General features: G+C 39.3%; 1 protein-coding gene across 1 annotated transcript; it reads right to left on the bottom strand.

Annotated features, from left to right (window-relative positions):
- Positions 1-2183, bottom strand: LOC149006500 (aldehyde oxidase GLOX1-like). Its single transcript, XM_089164979.1, has 2 exons — positions 1743-2183; positions 1-1335 (listed from the first exon to the last, which is right to left on the bottom strand). Exons 1-2 carry the CDS (start codon positions 2181-2183, stop codon positions 1-3), a joined length of 1776 nt encoding a protein of 591 aa, XP_089021105.1.
- Between the last annotated feature and the right edge of the window lie 10752 nt (positions 2184-12935).

Genomic DNA, 12935 nt, shown 5'->3' with positions numbered 1-12935 from the left:
CTACTGGATATGGACCCAAATTCCAGGACTAGGCACTCCGCTATTAACTACGAAGATCATATAATAACCCGGTGGAGCAAGCACACTATTCTCTGGACTTACAACTGTAATCCTATGCTGCCCAAACCCGAGTGGTGAAAACTCCATGGTGTTCAAGATCAACATTCTCTGGCTCATGGAGTAACCGTGTGTTGTGAATGGTGGGTAATACATGGTCACCTCCACTTCGTCTGTAAGTGGCAATGGAAATCCAACCTCGAAGGTTACATCAAATTGCTTGCCATATTGAAGCTTTTTTGGTGCAAGTTCTTCTACTATCTTTGGCCGGGTTGGCTCTAGTGAGGCAGCCAAGTAAGGTGGCGAGAACTTTTCAACCCTAAGCTCTGTTGGATACTTGACATTGGTGAAGAGATAACCATTGTTTGTGTTGCTGCCTGCTACTAGAATCTTGCCGTCTGGGAGCACTGCAGAAGAGGAATGATACATACGAGCAATTTTAGTTGGGGTGAGTTCTCTGAAGCGTGTTCCTGGTAGACCATCAGGAGTGTAGATCACTGGGGTAAAGGCTGGATCTTCAGCAAATCCCCAACCAGACGCACCCTTCTGTGCACCATTGAGCATGAGAAGTTGTCCATTTGGAAGGATAAGCATGTCTCCCATAACCCTAGGAAATGGCATGTCTTCCATCTCCCATTTAGCATTAGGGTTAGTGATTTCAAGTCTCCCACAGCTTATTAAGGCATCAAGGTATATTTCTTTCTCAGCATTCTTGAATGCTTCTGGTTTTGCACCTCCACAAACAATGACTTCAGCAGGGACACCTCCGTCTTCATTTTGTTCACTTAGTCTTAATGGAAGAAGTGTAGACATGCCGGATGCCGGGTAGTTCCGAGAGCCGCCGGGCAAGCCGGGTAATTCACGAACGATTGTGTTGGTTTTGGTGTTGATTAGAATGGAACGGTTGTTAGCGAAAAGGAAGATGTTATTGTCTGTGGAAAGAGAAACGAAGGGGTAGAGATTGTTTTCTGAATCATCAGTGGTTTCAATTAGGAATTTGAGGGGATAGATTTTAGCGACTTTATCTTTTTCCTTGGCCAAGTATTCATAGCTGAACGCCCGACGACCGCCGAAGATGATGAATCTGCCGTCTGCTAGGATTTGTTGGGTGCCATACCATCTTGGGTCCGCGAGGGCGTTGGCATGGTCCCTCCAGTCACAAGTTGGGCAATTAGACAGCCACCTTATGGATTGTATTCCATCCTTCCATCCCCCAGTGTTTACTATTGTACCATCCACAGCATGCCCTCCGGAGGAGCACCATGGGTTCGTTAAAATCTGTACAAAATCAAGTGTTCTCAAAAACAATCCAATGCTTATTAAGTATATCATGTTTATGCCTGAGTTTATGTATCAACTTTAGATTTGATGAATTGTCTTTTTGACATACGACACTGCAATCAGAACTAAAGCTATAATTGATTGTCAAGCAACAGATGATCAAAATGTCAAACAAGATTGCTACTACCTAACGTGTGGAGAAGGATCTTGCCAAGCTGGTGAGTCTGATGTGGTGGTGCAAATGGCGCAACTTAAATTGAAAAAAAAAATCAAGTTTGTTTGGCTGAGATTAAAGTTGCACCCCAGATGCCACTATGTCAGACATACCAACCTAGCAAGATTCTAATAGAAACCATCTTATTTAGTAAAAGAAAAATCAAGTTTTGGGATGGATCGAAGTGAACCTTGAGAGCACGGAGATCAGCTGTATCGGTATCGTATTCGACGGCATGAGAAAAGCAATCCTTCTCAGTAAGCTTGTCAGGAACGGGACGGCAGTTGTTAGGTGGCAACGGCATCTGTGAAGGACCAAACACGGTAGCGTCGAACATGATAGCCTTGTTGGTCGGAGGCATCAGGATAAGATGCATAGCCGACACCTTCGAGCTCTTCGAGACAAGCTCCCATTTCCCTTGAAATCCTCCGGAAGCATAACCTACCTGTTTTAGGGTTTCATTGTCTTTGTTTCCTGCGCTTGTTCCATCACCCCCGGGATTCAAACCTTGTTGGATACCACCACCAAATGCATCAAGGAATGGCAGCTCTTTGAAGAAAGCATTGGTCACTGAGAAGAAGAGTAGAGGGAGGAGATAAAGGGATTTGATGAACAGCAAACTAGCCATCATCAAAACCCTTATGCAACCTTACCTTTCTCTCTTTATAACCTTTTCTTTTTATCTATACTTGGTTTGTGTTTATTTTTTTTCCGGTTTATGTTTATTTGCTTGGTCGCGATTCGTGCTTTTATAATCACAGGTGGATTTAGAGCCTTGCTCTTTTTTTTCACCATTAAAACTTCCGAAACACCAAATTTAGAGTGTTTGTTACTTTGCAAGTCTCACGGAGGCTCGGATCAAACATTACCATTCAATGGGAGCAAGAATCCATAACGCGTACGAAGCTTGTCTGTATGAACATGAACTGTTCACAGTTGTTCCTCTCAATTCCCACCGTTCGAATTTAAACAGTCAAAAGACTATTAATTGCTTCAGATCAAACACCCAAAACTGATAGCAGGCTCGGTACAGGTTACCAGAGACCGTGACTTTAGTTTTCTGCGGCTTATGCTTGATGTTTGATGAAGCTGAGCTAGCAGAACACCCTAAGTAAGCTATACAGCTATACGAGGAATTTTGAGTTCCGTTGGATTCCTAAGTTGTTAACGGCGAGACATATAAACCATTTAAGCAAGCCCTATTGAGATGTATTAGCCTAGCCAGACATATATATATTACTAGTAAAATGTAAGCATTTGTAAGATTTTTAAATAATTATAGTTGATCACTTTGTTTGATTGTTATCCGCAAATCAGGTGATTAAGTTTACATGTTCTCAGTATTATACCTAACATTTTGAAAGTAGATGATGCATGAAAGGTGTAAATTCATATGTAATTTTTATTTTTATTTTTGCATGTTCTATTTTAATACAAGCACCATTTTACTAAAGAAATTATAAATATAATTACTATTGCCCACTTATTCTTTGGTTTTATTACTAATCAAACCCCCTTCTTTGGGAAATTACTATTGCCCCCTCACTTTTAAAGGTGTTAAGTGACTGTTAACATCAAATATGAAATGTCTATTTTGCCCTTAAAATTAAGAAGTAAAAAATATGACATTACCCTCATTTATAAAAATTATATTGCATGTCAATTATATCTTTAAAATCTTATATTTTATAATTAGTTTTGGATTTGGTGGGACCACATACTTATGATTGTTGAAACTTTCACATTCCACTTAAATTTTTCATAATCACCATGATGGAAGTTTTACAAACAAATTAGCATATAAGATCTAATTGATAAAAAATTTGGTAACATACATAATGTCAGCATATATTAGGTGATTTTCAATTTTCAGTTTTGAATTAAATTTGATATTTCTTAATATTTTAGTTTATATTTAATTATATCTTTCCTTTATTTGGTGATTTCTTTTTAAAAAAGAAAAGTGAAATTAAAATTAATTTTTTCCTATTAAGGGTAGTATTATAACTTGAAAAAAGAGCAAATAAGTAAAAATATAATTGCAAGGTTATTTTTGGGATTTTGAAAAAATATATAGATGCCACATCATCGGTAAACTGACGGAGCTTAACGGTAGGGGGCATTAGTAATTGTTGACAAAGTTAAAGGTTGGAATAGTAATTTTAAAAAGTACAGGGGATAAAGTAGTAATAAAATCAAAGTACAAGGGGGCAACAGTAATTATCCCATAAAATTAATATTATGAAATATTTTGATCAAAACAAATCAGGGTGACAAAGATAATATAAGAATACCTAGAGGTGAAAATAAACTTAGACTATAAAGTTTTGATGACTTTTTTAAATATAAGCAATTTTAATTGAAATTTTACCTAAATGATGCACATAAAATTTTCTTCTTTTTTTTTTCCTTCTTTTTACCAGGGATGGGTCTTTTAGTATTCACTTTGGGATTTGAGATTGTTGGGTTCTAAGCATGAATATCAAGAGGCATGCATTTAATTAAAGTTTAAGTGGAGATGATTAATTACGATTATTTATAAATTGTAAACGATATTCTTTTTCCCATTTTCTGTAAACAAATGATTGGATTTTTGGTAATGGTGTTTTTAACTTTTGTGATGGTTCTCTTCTTCTTCTTCTTCTTTTTTCTTTCTTTCTTTCTTTCTTTTTTTTTATTTTTTTTAAATTTTTTTTATTTTTAGTGAGTTATATTCAAGCACTTAACTTGGACTTTTTTTTTTTTTTTTTTTTTTTTCATGATAACTTAATTTTGGTTCTAGTGGCAAGGATTAATTACAATTGATATTAATGTGGAGTTAGGAAAAGAAAAAAAAGTTAATGAGGATATAGAATTAAAATTTTGTGCATAATTAACCATATCCTTTTAATGAATGATTTTTCGCTAAAAGGATCATTATATTATGATTAAGGGTATTCTAGGAATAGAAATGTTACCATCCTTAATGAGTTTCTATTTTTATAATAGTAGTATGATATCATTGTAACATTATACCTGAATGAAATACAATGTTTTTCCAGTTTCTATATGGTATTTGGCTTCTACCAAATTTAACTTCTTCCTAATAGAAACTTGAATACCAAGCTTGTTCTTGTTTTGCTATGGCCATCTCAACCCCTATCTCCACTCTTCTTTAATTTTCCTTATACAATCAGACTAAGTGTGTAATATCCAGCCCTATTCTAACCTTGACCCGACCCGGATCCACTATTGTATTCGGTCCGGGACCGAGCGGTGGAAGAAGAGATTTATGGACCATTCGATTGATGATCATGATTCGAGGCCGAGCCCATGGACATTGACATGATACCCCTTGCTTAATGCATTGTCGGTGTTTGGAAAGTCTGCGCATCGGAGAGATTATATGGTTGATGTATCAATGACCTCCTGTGCACAATCCGAAGGTATTCCCTGAAACTAGACTTCTTGATTGAATTGTGGAAGAAAACCTCACTCAATTTGACCTTGTATAGCCTTTCAAATCCCTACTTGAAGTTGCTGTTCTAAACCTGAGTTTTTTGCTGAAAACATTTTGGTCAATCATTTTGGTCGATACCATCGACAGACCATCGACCAATGTCCCGTCAAGTTAATGATTCCATGGAATATTCCTTTTCTATTTAATATGACGTCGAGCCTTGGCCTTTTGCAATCATTTTTCTCACCTGGGACGTGGGGAGAGCTTCCCGCGCTCTCCTTGGTTAGTGTGAAGGGTATCTCATCAAAGACACTTAGTTTATCATTGATTCTTGCCTTCATCTTCTACACTAAGGTATGACTCTTCATTCCACTCTCTATCCTACCATTTTCTATTCTTTCCTATTGTCATCTTGCTGATGGGACATTTGGAATGGTCTGCAACCTTGCAACCACCACTCCAGTGCCTACTCATGCTCAATCCATGATTCCCTTAGCCATTCATTGATGCTAATGCTTGTATCTCATGCCTAGCATATGTATTCCATGATTTACCTATTAATATCATACCATTTGATATCAAACTGAGCTATAGAGTGTATTATGTCCATATTTAACATTGCCATATGATTCCAATCAATTTCTATTAGTTCCCCTAGCTATTGCATGCTATTCCTCATCAATGCAATCAATTCCAACTCATGCCATGATGTTTATCACTTGAACTTAATAGCTCAAATTGGGGCTTTTTAATTAGACCATTGGATTGGGTTAATTCCTTGATTTATAGTGTCCTACTACTGTTGTTAAGTATGCCTCCAAGTTTCGATTGATCCGAACACCGGAAGACTCATTTCGGACCAAAATCCCCAAAATCCACTATTCTGCCCGGGATTATTTTGGTCGATCATTTTGGTCGATATCATCAGCCAAACCATCGACCAAAGTTGTTGCTGCAGACCTTGGTCGATTTTGACTCAAATGACATCCGACCTTCCCGACTCCTTTTCTAACTTATTATTGATGTTTGTTTAGGGCCTTAACACTTCTATTGGACTATTCTTGGTATTCTCAATTCATCATCAACTCATCCAAGGTAAGGATGGTTATATCCATAAACATATAAGTCATTAAATATTGAACTATGCTTTGTTCAAAGAATGAAATCTCTAAATTTCTTTCAATCATTATGATACTGATACATATGTGTTAGAACATTAACATTTAAATCTTTATACATTTGTTGTGTTACTCTATCATTTTGATTTGCTTATGTTTATAATGATTCGTTTCAATATCATGATTTGAGTACTATTATGAATATGCATTGGATGCATGAGAAATGATGAGATCTGATGTGTGATTGCTTACGTATGACTTGGGATTGGAGGGTGTCCTCGACACTTCGTCCTTGGGCTCGGAGGGAATAGTATGGGATGTTCTCCGATGGTGCCTATCGACACTCTCCCGAGTTATTGGATGACATCGAGGAGTGTCTAGTTGTGTGGCTAGGTTCATCCTTGTCGTGGACCCAATCGGAAGGGCATTGAGACCGAACAACCCGTGGTAGTGTATGGTTGGATGGGCGCTCTAGGCCGGTAGCCAATCCGGTGGGGACATAAACCATACTACGGATACCCGAAGGGGCCATTTATTGGTAGAGCTGCATATGGATAGATTTGGGCTCACGGGCGCTCAAGACCGGTAACCATCCGTGAGAGGCGTGAGAGCTTCCCGTTTACTATATGTGGATGACCAATAGGGTTGATGAGTCCAAATCCGGGTTTCCCGACTCTGTGTGCTCTAGTGTGAAGGATACCGGAAAGGATCGCCGGGGCAGATGCGTATCTGATCGACTTGACCGACCGGTAGATGCTTGCATTGGGCTAGGCTTTGTGACATGCGCCGATTTGACCAAATGGTGATGTGAGAGGCGGTGACCGATTCCCCTTACCATGGTTTTTGATGACTTTCCGATCTTCCCGAGCATTCCCAAGATATGGAAATGGGAGAGTGACTGACGCCGAGAGTACGGTGCTATGACTTAAAGCATGTCTACCTTAGAGACCAGCATTCATGAGTTAGGCTCATATCTCGCATCATATGTTCCATATCACATTGCATTATTATATGTTCATGTGTATGATTTCTAATTATGGAATAACTTCCTTGCGAGTTCTTCAACTCATTCCTTTTGTGCAATGTTTTAGATTACATTCCAGTCCGAAGATTCGATGGCACCTCCTATGAGGCGGACTATGATTCCACATACTATCCTCCGGGTAGTGGCGTCGGTGAGGATTCGTATATTGGGCCGAGGAGGATTATTATTCGCATCGGGTTAGCCGCACGCTTGTGCGGGCGGCCGCTGGGTTTACTTCATCCGTCTTGTTGAGGAGACTACCATTAGTATAGAAGAGACCCTAGCATAGTGCCCCATTCCCCGGTGTATTTGTGGAACCATTGGTCTTGTAACTAACTTATCTTTGAGATTATCTTTTGACACTTAGACATGTATTTGACGTTATCACACTTCTTTTCCGCTGTTCTGAGAGAGTGGTTATCATACCTTCTCTCACCCTTATGATTATGCTTTAATGTTATTGCCTTCCGCACTCTGATTTATTTAGTCTTATCTTATTCATGATATTTAGTATTAACTGTTTTTACCATTGATTATTCGTTCATGATTGTGTTCCGTGTATGTGGGAGGCATGGACCTCGCATTGATCCTTGGACTGTGGATCACATCCCGGGTATTCCAAATGGGGTACCGGTTGGGTGGATGTGACAAAGTGTCAAGAATTTCACAATTGTCCGTTTGATATCAGAGAATTACCTTCTTTTGGAAATGCGGATTATGTTTCTCATAGAGCAAGATCTGTTGGGGTTTGTCAATGGAGACTGTTCCCCTATTTAGCATAAAATAAAAATAAATAAATAAAAAAAACGGAGACTATTCCCCTCCAGATCGCTCACTCAAGAATGCAGATAGTGAGGAATATGCTAATGCTAGCTTTCAAGTCTGGTTACACATTGATAGATTAGTCAAGGTGTGGACTACAAGGGACCTATCTGAAGGGGTTATTGGTCTTGCAGTTGGGTCGAAATCTTCCTTCGATTTGTGGTGCATTATAAAGCTAGAGAATTAGAGCTACTTTAGCATCTCCATTTCTTAAAAAAGAAGGATACTACCTCATTGGGTGATTTCTTGGTACGCTTTGTGACTCTTTGTGATCGACTCACTTCCACTGGAAAACCTGTGGAGGATCAACATAAGTCTTTCTGGTAGATATTTATCTTTTGACCCATACTACCCCACTAAAATTCTCTCATGATTATAATATTTATCACGATATGTCAAAACGGCTGCATTTTTCAATACAGTCTAGAGTGAAGAAAAGGTAGATCTAGAAGAAGATCGCAGAAAAATAGAAGAGCTCAGAAAATCATAGAGAAGGGAGGGAAATTGGGAATTAAAATCTCTTCCTTCATTCATCAATTGTTCTTTATTTATAGTTACATCTCACATCTGAAATTGTAAAAGCTAAGTACAACTAAGGACAACTATCAGGGAAGTTATTTACAACCATGTTTCATTATTCCTGCATGTAGTCATGTAAATTCAGAGGTACATGCCCTTTTAGTAAACCTGCATAAGCTCTTTATAGCTTCATCACCACCAGCTGGGACCGGATCTATAGACATGGTTGTCTTGGTGAAAGGCGGAACCAAATCATTGCCACTTGCTACGACAAAGACCTTGTCCTCAAGGTCATAGTGAGGAAAGGTTTCACAAAACAGAGTTGGTTAATCCAAGAAGCATCTTCCAAAGCTCTATCAAGCCATTGAACTAACACCTGGGGAACTTGCTGACCAGCATGCAACAATGCTCTTTGGCGCAAATAGCAACAGGTGTGGGCAAGTCAACTGGAAACATCATGGAAGGTTGAGTTGAAAGCTGGGTAGTGTCATCGTTAAATGGTTTCAGCCGTGAGATGTGGAAAACAGGGTGGGCGGTAGAGCAAGCTAACAGGAGAATTTGCCAACACGAAAATCTCTTTGCTAACTTTAGGATTGAGACGATGTGCAAGGGAGAGCTGCCGGTAAGGATGTAGTTTCACATAGACCCAGGAACCAACCAAAAACTTTGTGTCTTGCCACTTCTTATCAGCCTGTGTTTTCAGTCGTGTCTCCACTCTCAACAAATTCTACTGAAGACGAAGAGAAGCACATCCAGAGATCCAAGCTCCTATTCAACGGCCTCATTTAAAGTACTGACAGGGATGTAATGCAACAAAATAGGCAATGGCCACCCATATAACGCTTGAATTAGAGTAGTCCTTGTTACAGAATGAAACTGGTATTATACCAGAATTCGGCCCACCTCAAAGGTCAAAACCAATGATCGGGTTTGTCAGCCACGAATGTGAGTAAATATGCCTCCAAACACCTATTAAGCACTTCAGTCTGTCCATTAGATTGAGGATGATAAGCTGAACTGTATGAAAGGGTGGTACCCTATGAACACAAATTTTCCTTCCAAAAGTTACTGAGAAACACAATGTCCCGATCACTCACGATTGACTTGGGCATTCCATGAAGGCGAATGATCTCACTGGTAATGATATCAGCTACTCGGCACTAGTGTAATGAGGAGGAAGGGCACAAAAATGGGAAAACTTGGTAAGGTGATCAACCACAACCATTATCGTGTTCTTGCCATTAGAAGAAGGGACCCCAGTAATCAAATCCATAGACAAATCTTCCCACGCTGCCTCTGGAATTGGCAAGGGTTGAAGAAGGCCAAGAGGTGGGGAGGTTGTCGTTTTAACCTGCTGACAAACCACACAACTGGAAACAAATTCCTTGATATCAACTTTCATCCCTTTCCAACATAAATTGGCAGCAACTCTCTTATACGTACGAAAGAACCCCAAAGTGACCTCCCTATGGTGTGGCATGGAACTCTTGTAAGAAATAACCCTTAAGGGCAGAGTCCTTTGGCAAAACCAACTGGTTGTGGAAGAAAATGAGACTATCGCGTACATGATTATGGGGCACCTCATCTGAGATGTTTATATCCTATGTTGTAAAGTTTGAAGCTTTGTAGATGCTAAAGTTTTAGAACGAATGTCAACCAAAAAAATAAAATGCAAAATAGAGATAGTGAAAACTTGGAGGGTTGTTGTAGGGGATCTTAAAAGCGCATCAGCCACCGAATTATCCTTACTAGGTTTGTATTCTATATCAAAGACATATCCTAGCAATTTGGTTAACCAATAACATTGCTCAGGTGTTTGAATGACTTGCTGTGATAACTCCCTCAAGCTCTTGTGATCTGTATAAATCACAAACTTCCTTCCCAACAAGTAATCACACCATTTAGCTACCAATTGAGTAATAGCGTACATTTCACAAGCATAGATTGAGGTTGCTTGTGACTGAGATGACATTTTCTTACTGAAGAAGGTCATTGCATGACTAGACTGAGCCAACACGACACCGATTCCACAACCTGGTGAATCTTTCTCAAGACTAAACAGTAAGTCAAAATTTGGCAGTGCTAAAATTGGCCATGGTTTAATACCTTCTACAAGTTTTCAAAGGCTTGTTGGGCTTCAAAATTCCAGTGAAATTTACCATGCTTGAGCAAATCAGTGAGTCGGGCTGCCAACTCAACATAACCTTGGACAAACCTCTTGTAATAACCATAAGCCCAAGAATCCCCACACCTCTTTAACACTGGTTGGAGTGGGCTAAGACAATATAGCCTCCACCTTGGAAGGGTCTATAGCCAACCCTTTGGTAGAAATAATATGACCCAAGTAATCAATTGTCTGCTGACCAAAAGCACCCTTTTGACTGTTTTGCAAATAGTTTGTAGGCCAAAAGAGTACCAAGCACAACTCTTAGATGGAGCAGATGGGCATGCTAGTCCAGGCTATATATTAGCAAATTAAAAAAAAAAAAAAAATGAAAACAAACCTGCGTAGGTAAGGCTTCAAAATTGAGTTCATCATCACTTGAAATGTGGCAGGGCAATTGGTTAACCCAAAGGGCATAACCAAGAATTCATAATGCCCTTCATGAGAAATGAAATGTCATTTTTTGAACATCTTCAAGCCAAACTCTAATACGGTGATACCCCGATCTTAAATCCAATTTTGAAAAATATGTAGCACCATGTAACTCATCAAATAATTCCTCTATTGTGGGTATAGAGAACCTGCCCTTAATTGTGATTGCATTCAACGCCCTATAGTCCACACAAAAATGCCAAGTTCCTTTTTTTTTATTTTAACAAATAAAACTAGAGAGGAAAATGGGCTAGTACTAGGACTGATTACCCCGGTTGCCAACATATTAGCTACTTGCTATTCCAATTCATTCTCTTGAATATATTGGTAGCGATAAAGTGGAACTCTCACCCGTTCACTGCCCTCCTTAAGATGTATTTGATGGTCTTGGATACAGTGGGGGGGGGGAGGTAAGCCCTTGGGTTCAGCAAACACCATAACACACTCTGCTAAGAGTTCCTGTAAGCTAGGGCCCATATCTGAATGGGTTTCAAGTCTTTCTTGGTCCAACTCAAGTAAAAACAAAGCTAAATGCAAGTGGGCCTCCACAATTTTCTCAAGCCCATGGATATGCAATTGAGTGGGGCGAGTGTTGGCTCTCTCTTTAAACAAATTCTATGGCCCCATCATTAATTTCTAATGAAAGTGTACAATGGTCTAATAAGACTAGGCCTACATGGGACAACCAGTGAACCCCAAGTATTAAATCGGCCCCAGTCAAAGGTAGTATGCAAGCATCAACCACAGTGGAGTATTCTTGAATTAAAATAGGTATATTTGAAATTTTACCTTCACAGTGAAGCTTATTAACGTCTCCCACCAGCACAGTGATGTTCGACACTTCTTCGACAACCAAACCCAATTGTTTCACAGCAGCGGATTGAATGAAATTATAAGTATTGCCATTATCAATCAACAGTTGCATTGGATGGCCTATGATAATTTTGGAAAATCGTAGTGTGGAAGGTGTGGAAATGCCAGTCATTGAATGATAGGACAATTCGGTATTGACTTATTGCTCAAGCATCTTTGTCACAGGCTTGTTGGTTTCCCCCAATCATAATCCTCTCCTTGTGGTGACTCTTGGTCATACTCAAGCAAGAGATGATGCAAGTGTTTACAACGATGGCCAGGGACAAAATGCTCATCACAGTTGAAACACAGTCCCTGATCTCATCTCTGCTGCATTTTAGCAGGAGAGAGTTTCATAATTGGTAGTGACTGTGGCGGTGGTCCAAGCAATCACATTTATTGCTCGATAATGCAGCTGGAGGTGTTGGCAAAAGAGGCGATGTGGATGATATAGGAATGGCACTAATGAATGGTCTCTTCTGATTTGTGAGTTTAGCTAGTGCAACCATGCCAAAGCAACGGTGTGTGCAAGGTCACCAGACCTAAAAGGCATTATATCACTCCTGATATTAGATCATAGCCCCGAAACAAAACAACTAACCAGAAAACTTGGTGGAAGTCCATAGTTCTATTTGCAAGAGATTCGAATTGACTTTGGTATGCAATGACGGTGGTGGTTTGAGTAAGTTATTAGATAAATGATTGAGGATCCTCAAACTCATTCGGACTTAACCGTCATTCCAAATCTTTATTGAAAACCTCCCATGAGGTAAGTTGCTTGGATTTAAACATCCATTGATACTAGGACAATGCCTGTCTGTCCATATGAAATGAGGTTATCATCATTCTTTGATCCTCTAGTGTTCTGGAAATTCAAAGAATCTTTCTGCCTTAAAGATCCAACCTAAAGGATCATATCCATCGAAACGTGGAAAATCCAATTTGACCGTACGAGTTTGAATGAAATTAGTAGCAAGAGTTTTAGTTGCAGAGGAAGTGGCTACATGATCTCG

The sequence above is a fragment of the Hakea prostrata genome, chromosome 8 (genome assembly GCF_041222555.1).
Source record: "Hakea prostrata isolate BN-2017 chromosome 8, UWA_Hpros_2, whole genome shotgun sequence".
NCBI lineage: Eukaryota > Viridiplantae > Streptophyta > Magnoliopsida > Proteales > Proteaceae > Hakea > Hakea prostrata.
The sequence above is the reverse complement of the archived record's forward strand: the minus strand, read 5'-3'. Positions and strand labels throughout refer to the sequence as shown.

Excerpts from the sequence above, each read along its gene's own strand:
- LOC149006500 (XM_089164979.1), bottom strand. The coding sequence starts at position 2,183 with ATGATGGCTAGTTTGCTGTTCATCAAATCCCTTTATCTCCTCCCTCTA. Across the intron at positions 1,336-1,742 it reads CTGATCTCCGTGCTCTCAAG|ATTTTAACGAACCCATGGTG; the intron begins GTTCACTTCGAT and ends GATTTTGTACAG.